Consider the following 20,512-nt stretch of genomic DNA (forward strand, 5'->3'; position numbering starts at 1 on the left):
TTTAGCTTTTCTATTCTAGTCCCTTTGCCTTTCCATAGAAATTTTAGAATAATATTGCCTATATTTACTAAAAATCTTGCTGAGCTTTTAACAGGAATTGTATTAAACCTCCGTCTTTACCACGTTGAGCCTTTCAGTCTGTGGGCGTGGTGTGCCTCTCAGTTTGTTTGTTTATTTTTTTTCCTTCCTTCCTTCCCTCCCTCCCTCCCTCCCTCCCTCCCTCCCTCCTTCCTTCCTCTCTCCCTCCCCCCTCCCTCCCTTTTTGTTTAGACATTTGATTTCTTTCATCAACTCTGTAGTTTTCAGCATAGACTCTCTACATGTTTTACTAGATTTACACCTAAGTATTTGTTTTTGAGCAACTGTAAATTTATTATATTTCAATATCTATGTGTTCACTATTAGATCAAATTAAATTTTGGATATTTACTCTGTGACCTTGCTGAGCTAATTTATTAGTTCTAGTAGTTAATTTTTATTGTTAACTTCCATAGGATTTTCTACGTAGACATTATTTGTTATCTGCAAATAAGGGCAGTTTTATTTTTGTTGCCTTATTGTGTATTCATTCCAACATTATGTTGAATAAGAGGGGTAAGAGCAGACATACTTGTCTTGTTTTTCCTGTGTTCCTGTCTTGGGAACATATTCATTCTTCAGTAACTAAGTGGAATGTTAGTTGCTGGATTGTCATAGATGCTGTTTATCAAATTGAAGTACCCTGTTTTTTGAGAGTTTTTAACATAATTGGGTATTGAATTTTGTCAGATGCTTTTTCTACATCTGTTGATATGATCATATGATTTTTCTTTTTAGACAGTTAATATGGTGGATTACATGGATTGGTTTTTGAATATTGAACCAGCTTTGCATCCTTGGAATAAATTCCATTTGGTCATGACGTATACTCTTTTTATGTATTGCTGCATCTTATTGGGTAATAATCATTCATGGTTTTTCGATCTGTGTTCATAGGGATGTTGTTTTGTAGTGGTTGTTTTTTCTTTGTTTTTTGTTTTTTTTTAGCTCTCATTTTGTGGTTTTGGTAGCAGGGAAATATCAGGTTCATAAAGGGAACTGGGAATTATTTTTTCCCCTTCTGTTTTCTGGGAAAGATTGTTTAGAATTGGTGTTAATTCTTTAAACGTTTGGTAGAATTCTCCAGGGAAACCATCTGGAGAGTTCTTTTATGGGAATTTAAAAATCACAAATTCAATTTCCTTAGTAGTTATAGAGATATTTAAATTATCTGTTTAATATGGGAGAATTGCAGTAGTCTGTGTTTTTTGACAAATTGGTTCTTTTCATCTAAGATGTCAGGTTTTGTGTGTGTGTAGAGTATTTCCTTATTATTCCTTTATCTTTTTGATAGTAGTATTATCTTTTTGACACCTGCAGGTTCTGTAGTGCTAGCCTGTCTTCTGTTTCATTCCTGATACTGGTAATTTGATTCGTTCCCTTTTTCTCTTTGTCAGTCTTGCTAAAGATTTGTGTATTTTACTGATCTTTTCAAAGAATCAGCTTTGTTTCATTGATTTTTTTTCCACCATTTTTCTTTTCAATTTTATTGATTTTTGCTCTTTATTACTTATTTCTTTCCACATCTTAGAGTTTGTTTTGTACTTTTTCTAAGCTTTTGAAGTGGCAGCCTGTACTATCGATTTAAGGCTTTTCCTCTTTTCTGATGTAAGCATTTAATACTATAAATTTGTCTCTCAGCACTTCTTTAACTGCATACCACGCTATTTAATATACATATTTTCACTCGGTTCAGTGTTTGTTTGTTTGTTTGTTTGTTTGTTTGTTTGTTTGTTTGTTTTAATTTCCCTTGAGACTGCCACTTTTACCCATGGTTTATTTAGAAGTGTGTTGTTTAGTTTCCAAGTGTTTGGAGATTTTCCTGTTATCTTTCTGTGTATGATTTCTGGTTTGATTCTCTTGTAGTTGAAGAACAACATATATAATTTCAGTTTTTAAAAACGTATCGAGATTTATTTATGTCTCAACATATGGTCTATTTTGCTATGTGTTCTGTGGGTACTTGAATGTGTATTTTGCTATCTTTGGAGTATTCTGTAAATGTCAGTTCTGTTAATGTCTTGTTGGTTGATGATGATGAGTTTTCCAATCTTACCGATTTTTTTGTCTAGTTCTATCAGTCGTGGAGAGAGGGCTGTTGAAGCCTTCAACTGTAATTGTGAATTTTTCTGTTTATCTTTCAGCTACCAGATTTTGCTTCACTTATTTTGTAGCATTTTTTTGGTGCTTATACTTTTACAATTGATGTGTCTCCTTGGTGTTAACCCGTTATTATTATGTAATGTTCCTGTCTCTATAATTTTCTTTGCTCTGAAGTCTACTGTATTGAATACTAATATATAGCCACTCCAGTTTTCTTTTGGTTAATGTTTGCATGATACATCTTTTTGTATCCTTTTACCTTCAACCTGCCTAAATTGTTATATTTGAAATACTTCCTTGTAGACAGCATATAATTGGATCCTGTTTTTAGTTGTGTATATTGGGTCATGTTTCTTGTTGCTGATTCTTCGGCTCCAAATCTGGGATATGTGAGGTAAAATGCAAACCCAGGGAATTCACCAGCATGTGGTTCCTCAAACACCAAGGCCCCTGGTCAGTCTGCTTTCTTCTCTCCACCTTTCAGTGTCCTCTTTTATTTGTTTTATATATAACGTTCAGGGCTTTTAGTTGTATTTAGCAGGAGGAGCAGGAAAAGCACATCTGCTCCATCTTCCCTGAAGTAGAAGATCCAGGACTTGGTTTTGTTTTGTGCTGTGTTCTCACTGCCTGGACTCATAATTGGTGTTCAGTAGATGTTTGCTGAGTGAATGAATGAATGATTACTGAGCAGATTGTATTCGTTAATTTTTTTGTATAAAATATTTGATTATTTCTTATCGTAAAACATCTAGAGAATGTTAGTTTTTGTTTCCCTTATCAAGGCCAGATTTAGTCTTACCCAGGTAAATAAATTATAATTATCTTAATATAATTGATTATTGTTTATATTTTGCCTAACTTTCAATAATCTCTGGCAGAAAATGAAAATCAGAGGAGAGCATATTCAGCCCTGCATGTTTATATTCTACATGCCTAAGTGATACAAAGCCTAACAGATAACTAACTCTTTTCAGTTTTATTTATATACTTCCTGACAAATGAATTGTAAATATTGAGTGAGATGGAGATAATTATGCTTTTTAAAATAATTAAAGCACTGCTGAGAATTTGGGACTTATAGACGTATTTAAAATTGTTTCTGTTTTAAAATTGTTTCTGTTTTATTAGTTTAGAATCCTGTTCTCTACTTTTGGAGATGAATTAAATTATCTTAAAAATTATTTGACAGGTGCCACCTGAAACAGGTTGTTACCTCTGGATGAGGATCAAACCCAGAAAATATTTTTTTCCTCTTTAGTCTGAAAGGATTCTCATTGCTCTTCTGTTTTAATTGGTGTTATTATAGGTCCCTTCAATAATCAGGAGATGGCAGAATGGTTTCAGGCGGGCTATTTTACTATGTCTTTATTGGTGAAAAGAGCATGTGATGAAAGCTTCCAGCCTCTTGGTGATATCATGAAAATGTGGGGAAGGGTTCCCTTCTCTCCCGGTCCAGCTCCCCCTCCTCATATGGTAAGTACCTTACAGTTCACCCAGAACACACAGTAAACACAGAAGCATCTGCTTCTCTTCGTAAACACAACCCAGATGTTACGTCTAATGAGGAAGAAACTGGTTTTTCTAAAGTAATTGAAATGGCAATGGGAAGTCTGAGCCTGCCTACCTGGCTCTGATGATCTTTTCAAAACTCGAAGACCTGTGCTTGCGCGCGCGCGCGCTCTCTCGCTCTCTCGCTCTCTCTCTCTCTCTCTCTCTCTCTCTCTCCCCCCCACCCCCTATTTCTCTGTCTCTCCCCCTGCCCCTCAAAAGAAATAAAACCCTTCTGTAGCGCTCTAGCAGGTGCAGGATGAAGAACCACATCTTACCCTGGCCCACCTACCACGTCCTGCGTGTCTGGCTCCTCACCTTTCTAAGTTCGTTTCAGGACCTATACCGTAACCTGCTGTTCCTCAGCACATTTGACTGCTCAGAGTTCCTTGTTGCCTCTGGTTAGAATGCACATGCTACCAGTATAAAAGGCCAGTGCTTTGGAAGAGTTTGAAGACTTGTTCTTTTTTTAATATTAGCTACTGGTATTTTAACTAAAAAATGGGTCATGAGGTAGCTCCCCCCCCGCCCCGTGCATGACACTGGAGAACCGTGAAACGGGAACTGTCCTCCTTTGCAGCTGCTCCCGAGCCTCTCCCCGTAGAATTCCTTTTGGGGGCTTCGAGTCTGGGCCTTCTCCTTCTGAAGGTGGCTGTGTCTAGTGCTGGCCGTAGCCCGGGGCAGCCATAGTCAAAACCGCTTGCATGGGCACCACCACTGACTGAGTTGTCAGCTGTACATGGAGGGCCCATGCCGGGCCTTGTGTTGGTTCTTAAGAGGTGCAGGTGAATGAGACACAACCCCTGTAGGGAAGGGAGTTAGTTCATAGGTGAGATGACCGTGGCCCGTAGTAAAAAAAAAAAAAAAGTGAATTTTCCATCATTTCTGTGTGTGTGTATGTGTTAAAAAAGTTTCACAAAATAATTTGTGCCATGCACATATTTTCTGTTTTATTTCTTAATTCACTGGCGGGTTAAGACCTCCTATAGTTTGGAGAGCAGTGAAGATTCCTAGGCAAGGGGAATTATTTCCGATATTTCTGTTGTAAATTTAAAGAAAAATTATACTGTGTACTATTGGATATAAATTTAACTTATATACCAAATTTGAGCTTTATTTCCCTTTTCTGAAATTAAAATGGGTTTTTATCTTGCATATTTCAGAGCTGAAAGGTCATTACTTGGAGCGTGACCGACATCCATTTCTGACTTCCCATTACAGGGCTGAGTCTCAGTCAGACTCGCCTAAGGGGAAACCATGGGAAACTGCTTCCTATCAGCTGTTGCCTTTGCCCTAAATTTCACTGATAAGAGACTTCACCTTGATAATGAATATACCTTGAAGCCTAGGTTTTCATGTAGAAATTTTAGATTAACTTAGCATAGCTTCTATCTAGCTCTCATATTTAATGGGGAAAGAAAACATGTCCTCCCTGAATTGCAAATGTTTTTATTCCAAACTATAATCCGTGTACAATGAAGATATGAGCTACACTAATGATGTGTGTGAGTTCAGCTGTGTCACCCTTACACTTTTAACATTCGTCCCTGTTATCCACGGGAGATACATTTCAGGGCTCCCAGTGGATTCCTGAAATTGCAGATAGTACCAAACCCTATATATACTATGTTTTTTCTTATACATACATACTTATGGTAAAGTTTAATTTATAAATTAGGTACAGTAAGAGAATAACAACAGTAACTAATAAAATGTAACAGTTATAAGAATATACTGTAATAAGTTATGTGAATGTGGTATTCCCCCCCTCCCCCCACAATGTTCCCCAACTGATCTGATGACCAGGCAGCTACTAGGTGACTTAAGTGGCAGGTAGGTCTGCAGCATGGGTTCACTGGGCACAGAAATGGTTCCTGCCCCAGGTGGCTGGACTGATGCGGCGTGAGATTTCATCCCGCTGCTTAGAACGGAGCGCAATTTAAAACTGTTTCTGGAATTTTTTTTAGTTATTCTTTTGATCCAGGTAACTGAACCCTCAAAGTGAAACCATGGGTTGGGGGCTTTATTGCATTTCTGTCATCTTAGACTTCACATTTCATTCTTTTCCCCACTTTTAGCTTTTAGAAATTTAAATTTTTGCTGTGTTATTTGAAATATAAGTTAAAAAACAGAGTTTTACTAGTTTATTTTTTCCAACTTATGATTAATAATAGCAACAGAAAAAGCTAACTTTGGAGTAGAGAGTTTTAGTTTTCACAGCTTTTTGATATTAATTTAAAATTTCTCATCATCTTAAGAAGGCATATACTGGCTCCCAGTATTCCTTATGTGCCATTATAAAATTTCTACCATAACATTTCCTTTAACCTTTGGATAATTTTATTTTTTAGTTTGTCCCATTTCTGTAATTCCTACATGCCCTCCAAACTTATCAGTTACTTTTAAGATTGGGATAATTATACCTTTTTTAGTTGCAGTAGTAACTGGAGTTCAGTGCGGCATTCAGCTTCAAGGGCAGGAGGGGAGAGTGCTGAAATGAGGACCCGAACCATCTCTTATATAATGTGGACTCCACCTTCTTCCACTAGACGGCACTGTTTAGTTCTGAAAGATGCCTGAATTTTTATAGTTAAGCATTTTGGGCATAAAGGTGGAGTGGGAAGTGAAAGTCAGAGATTAATTTTGCTTTCAGGTGTATGTACTAAGTGACTTTGAGGCTCTTTGCAATTTATTCAGTAGTATTTCTTCCCTCCATCCCTTCACTCCCAGGGAGAGTTGGACCAGGAACGACTGACCAGGCAGCAGGAACTCACGGCCTTGTACCAGATGCAGCACCTCCAGTACCAGCAGTTCTTAATACAGTAAGAGCAGTCATGTCACAGGGCGGACTGCAGCACCAAAGGGGCCTTGAGACAGACTCTGCTCACAAGTTCCACACAGCAGAAAACTAGAAGTTTATAGGATATTTCAGTCACCCAACTACTGGCATATTACCACTTACATTCTCAGTTTGATCTTTTCTTCTTAAATACCAGAAGTTTGCAGAAGATGACACATAACTATAATTTTGCAAGCTCTTTAGCTCCTAAAGCAAGAGTCAACACACATTTTAAGGACTAAGTGCCTCCTAAATGGCTCAACTTGGAGTGCCACAGAGAAAAAACGTAGATGAGAGAACAAGAAAGAAGTAAAAGTTTATGCTGTTAGCAGTGGTGTGGGATGACGGCAGAAGCACCTAGGTTGTGTGTGCCTTTGTAGGAGAAGTGAGATTGGCTGTCGTCTCGTGCGAGGCTGGCTGCCTGCCTGCTACCTGTTTTTATGAGCAGTTTGGTCGGCACACAGCCACGCCCATTTGTTTGTGTGTTGTCTGGGGCTGCTCTTGCACAATCGTGGCAGAATTGAGTAGTTGCGTATGGTCTGCAGAGCCAAAAATATTTACCGTCTGGCTCTTTACAGAAAAAAATTGTCTACTTCTGATCTAGTGAAAAAAATCTTACCTAAAATTTTCCAAGCTGAAATATAAATTCGAGAATTTTTATACAAGTAATTTTATTTTTGCAAAGGGTGCTTCATGTGGAAATAGCTATTCGGATCTGTTTTAATTTTAACTTGTTTTCTGACAAAAAGCTATCGTCTTGAGAGAATTTGCCAATTTTTGACATTTTGTGATTTTTTTGCTGTCTTCTTTCAGAAGTATGTCATCTGTAAGTTCAGTTCTTTCTAGAGTGAAGTATAGAATTTTCTGCGTAACTATTAATATGAAGAATTATAAAAATAGATTGGATAGCTATTTCTGGTGGTGTTTTGGGGTCGGGGGGTGGACTGGAATGTGTCTTTCATTGTCTAATGTGAACTAAATATGAATAGAAAGGTCACACTTTATTTTACGTTTTGAAGGCAACAGTACGCGCAGGTTTTGGCTCAGCAACAGAAAGCAGCCCTGTCTTCCCAGCAGCAGCAGCAGCTGGCGCTTCTTCTCCAGCAGTTCCAGGCCCTGAAGATGAGGTTGGTGGTCATTCCATGACGTGTCACTGTGTGTGTGTGTGTGTGTGTGTGTGTGTGTGTGTGAGAGAGAGAGAGAGAGAGAGAGAGAGAGGAAAGGAAATACTGTATGTATGAACTCTGGTATCAAAATACCCACACACAACAGAAAACCGGTGTGTGTGAAAAAACAAGATAGTTTTTAAAAATAATTGAGCTGGAGGTAAAGCGTTTACTTGCTCATTTTTCTCAGAGAATAAATTTGGAGTGATAACTGAAGAATAAATAACACTTGAGAAGCAATGTAGTATTATGGAACAGCAACCAAAAGTTGTAGTCTAGAAGTTTAACCTCATTTTTGCCTGTGATATCCTGAGAAAGATTTTAACAATGCCACACGGGGTTATAATTTTTCAGAACCCAAAAGCTGTTAAGGTAGGTGAAAGAAAAAGGAAATTATGCTAGAACTCTTAGATTTCTGCTGTTTCAGATTATCATTCAGGTTGCTGTTTGTTTTGTCTTCTGCAAAGGTATCAGTCACTGCTCTTCAAAGCCTTACTGTCCCATTTAACTGGAACCTCTTACAATTCTCTTTTGAGCCATAACCCATCCTGTGAGGTAGGCAAGTTAGGTGGTAAGGTCTCCATATTATAGATGGGCAAACCCGGACTGTGAGAGGCTGAAGAACTTAGCTGTCATAACACACAGAAAACTTCAGAGACAGAACTAAATGCAGACCTTCTGACTTACAGTCTATGGGTCTTTTCATTATTAGTGCCTCTGTGATTTATTGAGATATTCTGGATTTTTTAAGATGGTAATTATATCCATTATTTGGGAATCTGTGTTTGCTATTACTTTGAGGAGTCCAGACGTCTGATTATTGTGCCTCTATCTTTGTTCCTGTCTTAAATGCTTTAGTAGTGTTACGTTTTAGTTAAAACAATGTAGGCGTTTTCTGGCCGAATAGCCTGTAAAACCTACAGATAATGTAGAATTCTTTTTATTTTTGCAAATGATAAGAACAGTTAATTTTTTTTATTTCCCTTTTGCAGAATAGCTGATCAAAACGTCATTTCCTCAGTGACAAGGTCTGTGTCAGTGCCAGATACTGGGTCTATCTGGGAGCCTCAGCCAACAGCCTCACAGCCTCCAGGTAAAAACTTAGATTGGCCTTTAGCATAGCTCCAAGGATTAAGACTCATATGACTTTAAAATTCAGTTTTTAAAAAATACATCAACTTTTTTTTAACCTGTTTTGTATTGAATATTAACAAGTTCTAATTTTTAATAGACCCCAGCAAAAGATTGAAAGTGTTAAAAATACTGTTAAAGATTTGCTAGAAATTATTTAGTAGGTAAATTTCTTGAATTTGAGCCAGCCTCTTTTTTATGTTGCTCTAATCAGTGTGGGAAAGTCTTTTAAATTGTTTCAATCTCTTCTGCCATAGTAAAAAACAGCATAAGTAAAAACATAAGTTATGATCTCTTCTTCTGAGTCAAGGGTAGATAAATAGCTTAACACTGCAGGTACCCAAAAATATTGGGAAGAGAAAAAAGCATGCTTTGAAGCAAACATCTTACTTTGTTCTCTGATCTTTTAGCATCAAATTAGGAAATTTGGGGCTGGGATTTTTTTAAAAATCTTGGTGTTGGTGGAACACTTAGGTTTCTTAAGGTCTGATACGTGCAGAGGCAGGTTGTTGGAACCATGAATAGTCCTTATAGCAGGTTATGTGTGTGTTGAAAATTCTTGGGTACCATGGGCATTGATGGATTGTTCTTAGCCCTGTTGAGCTATTCAGGCCATAGTTCTCTTGCTAACATTGACCCTGGGGATTATGGCAGGGGAAGGACTGATTATTCTCCCTCACCACCTTCTTATATTGTATGTACCTTATTTTTCCTTGGTAGTCATTTATAGTTAGGATGTTAAAATATTCTCCAGTTTTGGGGAAACTGTAAGTACTTTATGGAACAATTTATTTCTTTGGGTGTGACGCAATCAAGGTCCTTGACAAATATTGTCCAGTTTTATCTAGACAATAATTTATAATCCATAAATAGACTATAATAGGAGTGTAGGAAATAGAGAACCCTGAAAAGTGGTGTCATTGCTGGCAATAGGAAAACAGACTTAGAAGGCTTTTTCTGTTTGTTTACTTCCACATCTGACCCTGCGCTGCCTTTTAGGTCAGGAGGACCCCGTGTCATTTGTGAGACCTGCCCAGCCTTTCTAGAGGACTCCTTAGCTCCAGCTCTGCCTCTTTATCTCTCTTTCTCTTTTTTTCTCTTTTATTAAAGTGAAATTCATGTAACACAGTAACCATTTTTAAATGAACAATTAAGGGGCATTTAATACATTCACAGTATGCTGCCACCACTTAGTTTTCTCTGGTTCCACAGCTGTACCTCTCGTAGCTCCGTTCGCCACTTGGTGTGCAGTGAGAGGCAGCATGACTGTTGGAAATACCATGGGGTTTGGGATCCGATACACTAGGGTTGAAATCCTAGCATGGCCATGTGCTTGCCCTGTGTCCCTCAGAATGTTACAGAACTGCCTGACCCTCAGCTTGTTCATTTGTAAAAATGGGGGATTTTTACACAGATATCTTACAGGGGTTTTCGAAGACGAAATTAATTCCTCAATAAACGCCTGGTACTACTTACTTTCCTCTAGATGTGTTGAAGGAAGTCGATATAAACTAGAGCCAGTGGACAGTATAGTCTACTTCAAACAGATATGGATGCTGGAGCTTGTTCAGAGACTCAGAGACAGGTTTTCACGTTATGCTGATGGGTATGTGACCGTGTGCGTTGTCTTACAGTTTGGGAAGGCGGTAGTGTCTGGGATCTGCCCCTTGACACGGCGACTCCGGGACCTGCCCTTGAACAGCTGCAGCAGATGGAGAAGGCCAAAGCTGCAAAGGTCTGAAACTCATTTTCCTCAGCAGGGCATCCCTTCCAGCTGCAGGGTGCAGACATTTGTTTATTAATGTCTCTATCTCTAGCTAGCTATGCTTTTTTTCCATTAGTTTACTGCTACTTAGCTGGTATAAGCACATTCATATTCTGTGAATACGTATCCTCAAAAAGACCTCAAACAGAGTTAAAATTATAAGTTTAAGTTAAATCAATTAAATTAAAATTGATATAATTGGTTGACACATTAATGATCATGGTCATATGTATATTTTTGTTGCATTATTCGTGGTAGAAATGCTTGTTACAGATACTGAGACTACTAAGAAAATGTCCGCTACGTGGCTTATTACAGCCTTGATGTGCAGCTTGAGTTCTCACCTGGAGTCTTTATAGTGATGGTTATTGATGTTTCTTAGTGTCCCCAGACACATAGCCGAAAAGCTCAACATTAATGTTAGAGCCTGTGTTCTGGAGGAGCTAGGAATCTCGAATTTTGGGTTTAGTGCTTGTCAGAAGAGGATGTCTCCCAACACAGTGTTACCGCCGTGATTTCTGGATTCTCACGCCTCCAAGAGATTCTTGCTCCTACGTTATACTCAAAATTCTCCCATTTTAAGACTTTTAGTCTTATCCCCTGAGGTAGTGATAGTCTCCTTAGAGTGCCCAGAGTGCGCAAAGGGTCTGTCTCCATGAGTGAGAAACAATAACAGTTCTTGAGTGTGTTCTAGTGTCCCAGTGCTTTGGGCTGGAAACAGATGATGAAAGATAGTCGTGTGTGTGTGTGTCTGTGTGTTGGAGGGGGGATGATGACATACAGACAAGTAGATCAAGAAAGCATACAACAGTTACCCAGTTGGAGAGATGGGGATCAGGAATTGGGGGACACTTTTGACGGACAGTTATACCTGAGCTTAATTTTCACTGAAAGTTCAGTAGGATTTAACACAATTGAAAGGTTTTGGGTCGACAGTAGGAAGAGGTAAAATTAAAATTGCAGTAGAAAGATACGACATCTGTACAGGCTCAGACATACAGGAGAACATGCTGACTCAGGAAACAGCTTGTTAATTTCATCCGGCCTGGACCCTTGTTGCATCTGAGGAATAAATGATGAGAGAGGAGACTAAAGAAGATGAGGCAGGCCGGTCATGAGGATTCTTGCATGTGTCAGACTGAAGTTAGGGTTTATTTTCTGAGTGAAGGACCGCGTTAAATAAATGTGAGCCTGGAAGTAATGTTTTGATGGAGGTTAGATGTTGAGCTGGGGAATGTGGGCAAAACTGGATTCCGGGAAACCAGATAAGAGACTCTTAGGAATATAGATGAGAAAATGAAAGCCTGAACTACACTGTGGCATTGGAACTGGTGAGTAGGTACTGGATTTGACTAATATTTAGGAACTATAAATGATAGGATTTGTAAAGTGGTCAGTCTTCAAATTTTAAGGAATTATATAATTGTCACACCAGCAACTTTACAAACAATGCTGTTGAAACCTTGCAGCTACACCATTAGATCTTCAATCAGAAAATCTTTTGTGAGGATGAGCAAAGAAATGGCCACTGCGAGAGAACGCTGGTGCTACTCTCACATTGGCCACTTTCTCTCCAGGTCTAGGCGATGGCGAGGATGTGATAGAGTGGAGCGGGGGGTAGGTAAGAGTTGGGGGAGTGCATTCAATGTAGACGAGCATAAAACCGTCACTGATCACTGACCTGTCAAGGCTCAGCGCTCTCACAGCTGGGTGCACCAGCCACTTGCAGTAGAAGCGAGTGAATGGTGCTGTGTGCACATCCGTCCTCTCCTAGCAGTCCGGCCAGTGGTGTTGGGGTGTTCCCGTGCATGGCTCGAAGTTCCTAAGAGTGCTCTCGTGTGATCACAGCTAGAGCAGGAGAGAAGAGAGGCAGAAATGAGGGCAAAACGGGAAGAGGAAGAGCGAAAGAGGCAAGAAGAACTCCGGAGACAGCAGGAGGACATTCTTCGGCGCCAGCAGGAGGAAGAGAGGAAAAGGCGGGAGGAAGAAGAGCTTGTCCGAAGGAAGCAGGTACACCTCCGAGAACCTGACCGCAGGGCGTGCTGAAGGAGGGGGCCTTCGGGGTGTCTCGCTCGCTCCCATCGTTTCACAGGTTGTGCTTTTCTGGGAGATGGTTTATCCAGGGGCAACAGCAGGATTGGGATTAGAACCTTAGATGACTCACTTCCCTTTAGAAAGAATGTCTTACTCCCCAACAGCCACTGGAGGGATATTCTTCAGCCCTAGTAAAACATTGGAATTGATTTCTTTTGCAAATTTCCTGGGGTTTTTTAAACCAGTTAGATCTCAAAAGTTAACTAGGTGTTTTCTTAAGTATTTATAATGTGACGTTGAAAGATTTTCGTGGTTTGGTCATTTATATTTTTTTAGGGTGAGAGGAGCTCCCTATTCATGTGCCTGGCCCAGTTTTCTACTGCGATTTTTAAAGATCCCAGTTGAAAGAATCCACTTTGTAATAGCCCCAAAGTCTAACCTATACCTCAGATTTCCTACTTCTTTTTCTGGCCATACAAGGTACTCTGTGAAAAAGCAAAAAGGTCCGTGTCAAGATTAGATTAGAACTACTATTTCTGAGAGTCATCCTCTGTGTTAGCATATAAGGACTCTTAAGAAGGACTGCAGTACAGAACTCTGTTGAAGTCTTTGTTGCTCAGTAAATTATTTTCACAACTAGACCCTTGTCTGTGTACTTAATATCTGTGGGACACACAGCTCTACTCAATACTTCTGACCAGAGTACTTTCTCCTGCCTTACTAGGCATTTTTGTTGGCTGTGTTGATTTGACCTCTCTGTACCTTAGGTTCTCAGATGGTGAAGAAATAGGGGCTAACGGTACCAATGGAGAAACCAAACCCTGAGTCCTAACACAGCCCTTCCTAGCGGGGTGATCAGTAAGTGTAGCTAATGGAGAAACCAGCATAGGATTCACAGTATGGTGCTCTTTATATTTTAAATACAAATTATTTTAGCTCTTAATGTGCCTGCTTCTGAACTTACATATATACTTTTTACTCGAGATACTTTTTGTATTTACTGTTAATAGTTTTGGCGGCATAGAGCCTGTTCCTTTTCAAATTATGACGTAATATGATCGAGACCCAGAGTTACGCGCACACACCCACACACCCACACCCACACACACACCCTTTTTTTAATATAGGAAGAGGCTCTGCGACGCCAGAGGGAGCAAGAAATTGCATTAAGGAGACAGCGAGAAGAGGAGGAAAGACAGCAGCAAGAAGAAGCTCTAAGAAGAATGGAGGAGAGGAGGAGAGAAGAAGAAGAGAGGCGGAAGCAGGAAGAGTTGTTGCGCAAGCAGGTGACCAGATGGCTCACTCTCCTCACTGTTTAGAACTCGGAGTTAGTGACGCAGGAGGAGTGCAGGGAGCCGAGCCAAAACTTTTTCAGGTTGCTGAAAATTACCAAAAGAGACCTAGGTGGCTCTCTACTCTTGTAATAACCGTCCCACATGTAGTTACAAAATCTGAACAAAATATCAAAGAACCAAAACAGACAATAAAGCAGCAGACCACCAGAGAGAAATCCAAAGAAGATATATCCTTAAAAAACCAAACGTAAGATCCGCAAGCTGACAGCTTGTGCCTAAAGGTCATCCCACTTCACTCTTTAAAAGTGTACAGTTCAGTGCTGCTTAATCTGTTCACAAGGCTCTGCAGGAGTTACCACTGTCTACTTCTAGTCCAGCCGTGCCTTCTGCCACTACAGGCAGCCAGAACCCCTCAAGCACGCCATTTTTATGTTTAAGAATGTAGGTTTTTTATTAATAGACTTTATTTTTAGAACTGTATTAGATTTTCAGAAAAATTGGGATGATAGTACAGTTTCTCTTATTACTGTATTAGTTATGATACATTTGTCACAATAAACCAATATCGATGCACTATTATTAACTGAAGTCCGTAGTTATTCACATTACTTTACTTTTTCCATAATGTTCTATTTCTGTTCCAGGATCCCATCCAAATTGTTACTTTCAATTGTGTGTGTCTCTAGCTCCTGGCTGTGACTTTCAAAGAAATTGTTTTCTGTCCTCCAGAAACTCACAGACTATGTGGGTGATAATTATACAAGAAATAAATGCCACATTTAGGATACTTTCAGCTGCAAAATCAAAATATTCACCTAAAAGTACTTAAATAGTTACCGTTTTTGCCCCATGTATTAGGGAGATGAGGCAGTTACACATGATTTCAGTGACTCGTTGATGTCGTTAAGGACCCAGGTCCTTTGCACACTCCTGCTCTGCTACTTTTTGGTGTACTGACTTTTGGATTCAGACTTTTCACCTCATGGTTAGGGGTCTTGGGTACCATACCCGGTACAACCCGCATCCGAAAAGAGAGTTGGCCCTTTTCTCACCCATCTCCTTTCGTCTGGGAAGATGTCATCGGTAGAAGCCTCCCAGCAGACATCCCTTTGGCCCAAATCAGATCACATGGTGTCCCTAGTTACACCGGACGCTTAAAAAGCAAAATCTGGCGTTTTAAACCTCTGATAGGACAGGAGGCTCTGTCTACAAGGAAGAGGCTTGAAAGGAATGGTTGCTGGATAAGTAGAAACAGTTGCTGCCACAGGTGGGCTAGAAGCAGATAAAGAGAGGAGGACAGGTGGCGCTGGACATAATGAAAGGCAGAGGGGACGTCACGTCCTATAGGCTGGCTGACATCTGCGCTGAGTTCTGGAGGGTGGAGGGGAGCTGCGCTCTGGATGAGACAGCCGCGCACATGTAGGAAACATGCTGCGGAGGCAGGAGGCGGGGAGGCACAGCGGTTGGCTCTGGGAGGGAAGCAGAGGGAAATGAGCCAGGGTATGAGGAACATAGTGGGGTGGAGAGGGGCCTGTGGGCTGTGAGGGCGAGACCAGGGATTGAAGTCTTGTAAAGTCGCTCTGGTTCCAGAACTGGCCGAGGCTTTCCTGGCGATCAGAGCCCCTCGAGGTCCTGGCAGCTCCCCGTGCTCAGTGCCCTGAAAAGCTCGCTCTGCCTCGGCGTCCGGGAGACTTTCCCGCAGCTGGCGGGATCTCTTAGAGATCAGTACTTAACCACAGATGTCAAAGGGACAGTCCTTTTGTGTAGAAATGAGCAAAGAAATGAAAAATGTATCCTGTAGGCATGCCAGGCCTTTGTGGCCACTGTAAATATATTTTAAAAGAAAACTTAACTTACATTATCATAAAGTTTCTGCTTTCTCTGTCACTTTTTATGTCTAACCTTTTGAGAAAAGCCTTCAAAAGTGATTCAGATTTTTTTTAAAAAAACAATTAAATTTTACTCTCTTTTATTTTTCCTTCTGGGAAGGAAGAGGAGGCTGCAAAATGGGCCCGGGAAGAAGAAGAAGCCCAGCGCCGATTAGAGGAGACCCGGCTGCGGATGGAGGAGGAGGCCGCCCGACTCCGGCACGAGGAGGAGGAGCGGAGGAGGAAGGAGCTGGAGCTGCAGCGGCAGAAGGAGCTGCTGCGCCAGAGGCAGCAGCAGCAGGAGGCTCTCCGGAGGCTGCAGCAGCAGCAGCAGCAGCAGCAGCTGGCGCAGATGAAGGTGAAGCCCAGGCCCGCACCCGCAGGGCGCCTGCGAACGTTTCCCCGTTAGGCCAAGGCTGGCAGTTAAATGGTCTACTTTCTTTGAGTTAAATATTTCTGCTACGGTTTTTTGAGCAGCAGAATATTACATGATGCGTGCACTTTGTGTTAGGCCTTTAAAGGAAGGGCCAGCAGGACCGAATTGGCCTGATGGCATTCAGCACACTTAGCGACTGTCTTGGTCTGGGAGACCAAGGCTGCTAGGGTGGATGGCTCCTGCGTAGTCAGCCCTCAGTGACCGGGAAAGCAGTGGCGCTCTGGACGAACTGGGAGGAGTTGGGAGGGGGCGGGCAGACCTGTGGCAGGGTCTGCGTAACTTCCCCGTGGGGCCTGTGGTTAATAACAAGGCTTAGTGTCCCCCATCTTCAGAGGGCTCACAGGGTAAAGACAGAAATGGTAAATTAGCATACAGTGGAGGAGTGTAGTAAGAGAGGTGGCATTGGTGGTTTTGTGACCGGCTGGATTGATTTAGTGACATCCCACTCTCCAAAGGGTGAAGCCTCTGCTGTTGCTCCTGGGGGTGTGGCATTGGGTGCGCCTCCAGTCACCCTGTGGGTGCAGGTCTCTTTTTGATGGTCTTTTTCCAGGTCCAGCTTTTAACCTCCTAAATTGCTGGCTGGGTTCTCTGTTCTCAGAAGTGCCCCGGGGCGTGAGTTGCTTTGTGGACTGATGCAGCCAAATTCCGGCTTCTTCCTGAGATCTGTATTTGAGATTTGCTCTGACCTTGACCCCAGGAGGACTCCTTTCAGCTCTATCTCTGGGTCTCTGAGACAGTTTAGCTGTCTCCAGTGAATCTCTGGGTCTCCTCCCAGTTGCCTTTCACCCTGTCCTTCACTGGGTTTTTGAAACTCCTCACGGTCCACACTGTCGCGAATGAAGTCAGTCCCTTTGAGAAGAGGGCTGGAGCTCTGCATGGTCCAGTCTCTTCCTCCCGCCTCCACCCTCAAGCAAAAATCTCTCGAGTCCCAGCTCAAGCTGAGGACAGTAGTGTGCTTTTCTCTGAGTGACATCCCAGCTTTAGGAGTTGAGCCCTTGGGGAAGGAGCAACAGCGGCGGGTCTTTTGGGCCAACCTCCCCTGGTGGCATGGTGGCCTTTCTAGCCAGGCAGTGGCAGGACCCTGCTCGTCTCAGCACAGCGCCCCTGGACGGTTTCCATTTCACGGGTGGGGGTGGGCAGGGTAGGTGTCGGAAGGGAAGCCCACCCCTCAGCTATGTTTGCCTGCAACGTAGGCTTTGCAGCCGGTGGCTGGAGCCTGGTCGAGATGTGCTGGCGAGCTTCTCAGGACGTCAGCCCACTGCCTGGCCGCTGAGGGGGAGAGGGAGCCCCGTGTTCTCTGTTGGGCTGAGCTAGGAGTGGGGAGAGAGTGGGTCTTGGTACAAGTACCACAGACGCTCTGTTCTCACCACATTTTAGCAGATTTCTTGAAGAAATGTTTTATTTGTTGTATTCCCTTAGGAACATTTCCAGAGTTTAATGTTTTTCTTAAAAATAATTTTCACCAGTTTTGCCGGAGAGTGGGTCCACAGAGCTCCTTGTGTTGTCATACTGGATGTGGGACACAGTCTTCTTTTTTAAAAAAAATAAAATATCTTGAAAAGTAAGAGCACTGTCAAGGCAGAAAAAAAAGTTAAATTTTAAAAAATGAGTGAGAGATATTAGGCATTCATGGGTCACAAAATGTGCCAAATTCTCTACTGTTTGCTTCTGATTGTTCTGGAAAGCACGAGTGATCAACTGCACTCCTCTGAGTGGGCTGTCCAGGGTGTTGGTTTCACTGGAAAATGTCCAGAGGCGATGTCGATGGAGGCATGGGATAGTATTTCCTATGCACAGATAAGATTTAAGGGAAACGATAGCTATCTGCCGACATTTTTGTCTGTCGTGTGAAGACATTTCTTCTGCTTTACCCCAGAGAGCAGACCTGTGAACCATGAGCAAAAAGTACAGCGAAGTATACTTTGGCACAGCAAAGGGAAGGATCTCAGAGGGGCCCGAAAGGGGACTAGGCCATTTCAGGAGGCAGAGCATCTCTTCCTGGTGCTGGCCGCCATTCTGGGTATAGTGGGGTGACATATTATAGACAGCATCAGAGGGTTGCTGGCTGATTGTCTGCATTAGTATTACAAGTGTGTGCAAATGATCTGGTCTTACCTTTGGAAATTCTGATTCATCAGGTGTGGGGCCAAGGCATCTACATTTGTACAGGTCCTCCTAGGTGAGGCTGCCAGGGTTGATCTCGTTAGCACCTTCCAAGTGAGTCATTTCCTGTGGAGAAAAAGCAGGGGTTTGTTTGTTTGTTTGTGCTCAGCTCTGCCTATGTAGTCCCCATCTTTCTTAGTTTCCCTCCGCACCTCTCCTCCACCCCGGCACAGGGACATCTTGAAAGGCCGCAGATACCTGTCATGTTGGCTAAAACCTGTTAGAGATTCCTTCATCAGGCTCAGCACTGGTGAGGGCTGCCACTCATTCGGAGAGCTATCGGGTGATGTCTGTGACAGCGGTGACAGCGGACACTTTCGCACCCTCAACCCACCAGCTCCAGTTTCAGACGTTCCCGCTTACAGAGCCCGTCTTTTTGGGGCCTTCTGGACATTTTGGGTTTTTTTGATCCATATTTATATATATTTTTTAAACGTATTTTAAGTCTGGTTAGATTTGTTTTTTGTTGTTTTCATGTGTTTTTCACATCTATAAGAGGACTCAAAATTAGAGTGCATCTTTTCCTGGCCTAGAAAACCAAGGGATTCTCTTAGAATAGTCAGGCTTTCGAGAACATTAAAGCATTCAGAAACCAGACATTTACACTCTATTTTAGTCTTTAATTTTAAGGGATAGGAAAAACAGAATTATTGAATAAAAACAGCTTAGTTCCCATAACTGGAAGCTACAGTTTTGTTAACAGTGACTGTTACTGAGAACTATGCCTGGCATCTTGCATTAGCTGTTCACCTCAGCTCTCCCTTCAGAAATCTTGTCTTTGACCCTTTTACTGGAAAGTCACATATCATGTCCTTTATTGCCTCCATGGATTAAGATTTAGTGATTCTTTTGTTTCCTCCTTTCTCTTTCTGTCTTTACATTGCTGTGTCTGTCAGTGCTAGATATAACAAATTTGCATTCCTCAAGTGATAGCTCAAGTAAAAGTATATTGTGTGTGTTTTCAGTTGTTTTAAAATAATCCTAGGTTTGGAGTAATGACAGAGGATTTAGTGACTGGGAGAATGAGGGTGTGTAGAAAGGTCGTAGAAGGAACCCCGAATGCCGGGTTCACGTGTGCACCGCGGCCCTGCGCGCGGCCCGTCCACATTTCTGCGTGAACTCTTCTGCCTTCCTTTGCGGTTAGCTTCCCTCTTCTTCAACGTGGGGCCAGCAGTCCAGTACAACGGCGTGTCAGTCGCAGGCAACACTGTCACTGGCTGAAATCCAGAAACTGGAGGAGGAGCGAGAACGGCAGCTTCGAGAAGAGGTACGTTTTAAAAGTAAAAGTGGCCCAGACAGTGTTCCAGAATAGCTAGTGGGCATTATGGGTTAGTGGTTAGTAAAGGTGATTATTAGTGCTAGGTTACTGTGTGTCCGAACTGCGTGTTCAGTATTAAACTCTTAAGCCTGTAATTTGGTCATTTTAGCAAATGTGCAGTATCTAGCAGGAATGACATTAAGATTGGATAACATACGTGTTCAGTTATCTTAAACATTTTAATGTAGCTCTTGAAGGAATAGCTCATAAATAGTACATGGATTTTTCAGAATTGTGTGTGAGTTTCATGCAGATACTCTTTTGTAAATTTGGTTTTTATAATGCAGACGACATTTTTATCTAAGAGTATTGGGTTTTCTGCCTAACCTAGAAAACTGTAAAATAGGCCAATATGAGAAATAAGGTATGTTTGTAAGTCTTTATCCTATAGTAGTTGTAAGTTGATGTCCGTCGGAATAGGAAGGATACAAAAGAGTGAAAGAAAGGGGGGAAGGGAATAATACAATTTTTGGCAGAAAAAAGAATGAGTGCCATTAGGTGCCATTCCATCCATCCATCCGTCCATCTCATATTTGCTGAGTACTTACTCAGTTATACTGGGGATATAGCTGAGTCTGAAACAAAAGCTCTCCCTCTGGTTGAGGAGAGATGGACAATAAAAATTGGTGGTGGTAGTGATCGTCTAGTTTTAGGTAGTACGATCTGGGAAGGCTTCTCTGGAAAGGTGGCATGAGGTAGCAGTCTTGAAGAAAGTGCTTTATGTGGATAGATTTGAGGCAGAGCAGTCAGTTAGGTACAGAATGCAGG

General features: G+C 41.8%; 1 protein-coding gene across 9 annotated transcripts in view; it reads left to right on the forward strand.

The window, feature by feature from the left end:
* GIGYF2 (GRB10 interacting GYF protein 2) overlaps positions 1-20,512 on the forward strand; it is a 113,279-nt gene that overhangs the window by 76,697 nt on the left and 16,070 nt on the right. For 8 of the 9 annotated variants that reach the window (XR_002777371.1, XR_002777372.1, XM_023523777.1 and 5 more), the window contains 9 exons: positions 3,488-3,654; positions 6,460-6,551; positions 7,588-7,695; positions 8,727-8,827; positions 10,500-10,600; positions 12,479-12,640; positions 13,792-13,950; positions 15,949-16,185; positions 19,571-19,693. Coding sequence is in view for 7 of the 9 variants with exons in the window: in XM_023523777.1 (XP_023379545.1) it covers positions 3,488-3,654; positions 6,460-6,551; positions 7,588-7,695; positions 8,727-8,827; positions 10,500-10,600; positions 12,479-12,640; positions 13,792-13,950; positions 15,949-16,185; positions 19,571-19,693 (1,250 nt within the window). In the remaining 2 variants the exon portion in view is untranslated. The remainder of the gene's footprint in view (positions 1-3,487; positions 3,655-6,459; positions 6,552-7,587; positions 7,696-8,726; positions 8,828-10,499; positions 10,601-12,478; positions 12,641-13,791; positions 13,951-15,948; positions 16,186-19,570; positions 19,694-20,512) is intronic. The other variant, XM_023523781.1, reaches the window with a different exon arrangement.

This window comes from Pteropus vampyrus, unplaced genomic scaffold (assembly GCF_000151845.1).
Source record: "Pteropus vampyrus isolate Shadow unplaced genomic scaffold, Pvam_2.0 Scaffold411, whole genome shotgun sequence".
Lineage (NCBI taxonomy): Eukaryota > Metazoa > Chordata > Mammalia > Chiroptera > Pteropodidae > Pteropus > Pteropus vampyrus.